Source organism: Pagrus major, chromosome 18 (assembly GCF_040436345.1).
Source record: "Pagrus major chromosome 18, Pma_NU_1.0".
In the NCBI taxonomy this organism is placed as follows: domain Eukaryota; kingdom Metazoa; phylum Chordata; class Actinopteri; order Spariformes; family Sparidae; genus Pagrus; species Pagrus major.
In genome coordinates, this window is record NC_133232.1 from 11,865,677 (window position 1) to 11,868,506 (window position 2,830).

Below are 2,830 nucleotides of genomic sequence, written 5' to 3' on the forward strand. Positions count from 1 at the left end.
AAGTGCATTTTGTGAAGTACATTCAGTGGTCAACTGCACAGTCTGTTGCAAAAGAACTTTACAATTCTCAACAGTCTGAAATCTAACGGTTTTAACAACTGACGTTTGTAGATACACAGCTGAAAATAAAGCATTCAGAGTTGTCCAAATTCAAGTTGTAAACATGGACTGTGTGATACAACCTGGACACAAACCTGTCACGGTGGACAGACCAGGTTTAAAATCACCATGAGGCTCAGGCTATGTCGTTCAGTTTATTCATACTGAGAAAAGTCAGCATATCCACATGCTCTCGTGTGAGGCTTGCTCTCTTCTGGGAGCAGATATTTCCTGCTGCTGAGAAGATTCGCTCTGCCGGGGTGGATGTTGCAGGAATGCACAGAAGAGATCTTGCTAGGTTTGACAGTGTGGGAAAACGCCCCTCATTTTCTCTCCACCAGCTGAGAGGGTCATCCTTTTTGGCTATTGGTGCCTCTGTGAAGAACATCTGAACTTCCCTCCTCACCATTTGGATTTTTTTGTCCTCCTGGGTTTCCTTCTCTTCCTCACTCAGACTGTCAGTGTCAGACTGAAGCAGGTTATCCAGCGCTGACTTTGCCCCTGGGACATTACCCCTCCTCTTCTGCTGTAGCTCAGGGTCATCATGTATCCCAGTCTCGGCCTTTGCTTCTTTTATGGCAAGAACTTCAACTGTACTTTGCACCCTTGTGCCATCTTCAGGTGAGATAAACTTCATCTTTCTGAATCTTGGATCGATGGCAGCTGCAAGAACAAGTGGGTTGTCTCTCTCTGCAGACACAGTGTTAAGATTCTCCCATCTCTCACTTATTCCTTTTCCTGCAATGGCTCGAAAGGCTTTTCCTGAGCTTGTCTCAAACTGGGTTTGCTGTATGGACCGTTGCAGCCCTTTGACCAGCTGTGGAAGACATGAAGCAGTAGCATACTCCTGTCCACTGAGGAAAACGGTAGCACATTCAAAAGGCCCCAACCCTTGCAACAGCTCTTCAAGTAGCACCCACTGCTCTGGTTTCAGGTCAAAGTAGTGCTTGCCTCTTGGTGTTACCTCAGGGTCAGAGAGAGTTGCAGTGACTGGCCAGCGCTGCTCCAGGAGTCTCTCCACCATGTAATAAGTACTATTCCATCGCGTACTGACGTCCTGGATCAGCTTGTGCTCTGCAGTGTTCATTTGCTGCTGCTTCTTCTTCAGTTTTGAATTTGCCAGCTCACTTCTCCTAAAGTGCTCCACTAAGCTTCTTGCAGCACCAGTAGCTTTGTTGATGCTGGGCTCTTTGAGGGCACTGTTGACGATAAGTTGGAGGGTGTGCCCAGCACAGCGGACTGAAGACCAACCGTGTTTTTCTTCCAGGAGTCGAGCTGCTGCCACCATGTTAGACCCGTTGTCGTGTACTATTGCTTTAATTTTGCTAGGCAAGATGTCAAATTTCTCTATCACCTCTTCCATCCATATCATGATGTTCGCAGCAGTATGCCTCTCCTCCAGAGGTAGAGTGGCGAGGTTCAAAGTCTTCATTTGCCAGTCTTTGGTGATGAAGTGACACGAAACTCCAAGATATGCCTCTGTGGCACGGCTCGTCCAAACATCAGACGTCAGTGTGAGGGAGCTGTTGACCTCTTTTAGGATCTCCTTTACCTTTAAACACAAAAGTTGATTTTTGTAAATATTTAAAGTGCAAAAACCTACATGTCAACAGAAACTATTCAACATACAAGTTTTACTGTTTTAATAATTGCAGCTACTCTATGATTTTACCAAAATTAAGTTATGTATTTCAGCTATTTTAATATATATATATGTAAATATAATATATGAATGAAATATATAATTGCTTTTAAATGAAATTTGTGATTGCTTGTATGAAATATGTGTGATTGGTTATATGAATTATGAAATGTGTGTGTGTGTGTGTGTGTATTTTAAACAATTACCTTCAGAAACGTTGTACTGTATTTCTGCTCCATCAAGTGGGTGAAATGGGTTCTGGATGGCAGGATGTAGTCTGGGTTGAACTGGGCTATCATCTGTTGAAACCCGGCACCATCGACCACGGAGAGCGGCCTCATATCATAGATCAGCATCTGCAATACTGACTCAGTGAGGGCAGTCGCCTGTTGCGGGGTGCACATCTGCCTCTTTTGCAGAAAGGGGTCCATGGTGGCTCTCTTCTTCGGACTGCATGCATTTAATTTAAAATACGTTTGTCAGGCGTAACGTTAAAGCTCTCTTTTAAAGCGAAAAAATGCTTATAAAATGTACAATGTACATCAAAAACAAAACATATTGGCTTGAATGTTACTTGAATCTTACCGAGGCGAGTCAGACTCTGTTTCGTTCAACTGCCCGACGTGCTTTCTCTTTAAATGTTCATGCATCACCGAGGGGCTGCCGTGATACGCAAGGTCTGCTTTACAAACCTTGCAAGTAATCTTTTTATTTGCCGTATCCAGGCTAAAATGCTCCCAAACTTTAGAAGTTTTGGTACGAGTAGCTAATTTGTTGGACGCCGCCATTTCTGTGTACGTTACCGCTAGACGCTATTGTGCATGTGCGACTCTCGGCAGAGATTGTAATTAAATGAGATGCCTCACTCTGTTGGAAAAACACGTCTGGCGACAATAGTCGACAATGGAATTCATTGTCGACTATTTCTATTATCGATTTTTGTCGACAACGTCGACGAATCGTTGCAGCCCTAGTGTAAGCTGCTGTAGGTACTGCTGGTGATGAGAAGTGTGGCTGTAGTTTCTCTGCCATTCTTGTTGTAAACAGTCCGTCCCAGCTCCAGCAGTAGGTTTTATAGACCTGGGTGTC

General features: G+C 44.2%; 1 protein-coding gene across 1 annotated transcript; it reads right to left on the reverse strand.

Annotated features, from left to right (window-relative positions):
* Nucleotides 1-235: 235 nt before the first annotated feature.
* LOC141012894 (E3 SUMO-protein ligase ZBED1-like) lies at nt 236-2,172 on the reverse strand. The gene is made up of 2 exons (XM_073486443.1): nt 1,948-2,172; nt 236-1,651 (listed from the first exon to the last, which is right to left on the reverse strand). Exons 1-2 carry the CDS (start codon nt 2,170-2,172, stop codon nt 236-238), a joined length of 1,641 nt encoding a protein of 546 aa, XP_073342544.1.
* Nucleotides 2,173-2,830: the final 658 nt, after the last annotated feature.

What these genes read in the sequence shown, in the direction of transcription:
- LOC141012894 (XM_073486443.1), bottom strand. Translation starts at nt 2,172, where the DNA reads ATGGACCCCTTTCTGCAAAAGAGGCAGATGTGCACCCCGCAACAGGCG. An exon ending in ACAGTACAACGTTTCTGAAG is followed by an intron (nt 1,652 to 1,947) that starts GTAATTGTTTAA and finishes TTGTGTTTAAAG; the next exon opens with GTAAAGGAGATCCTAAAAGA.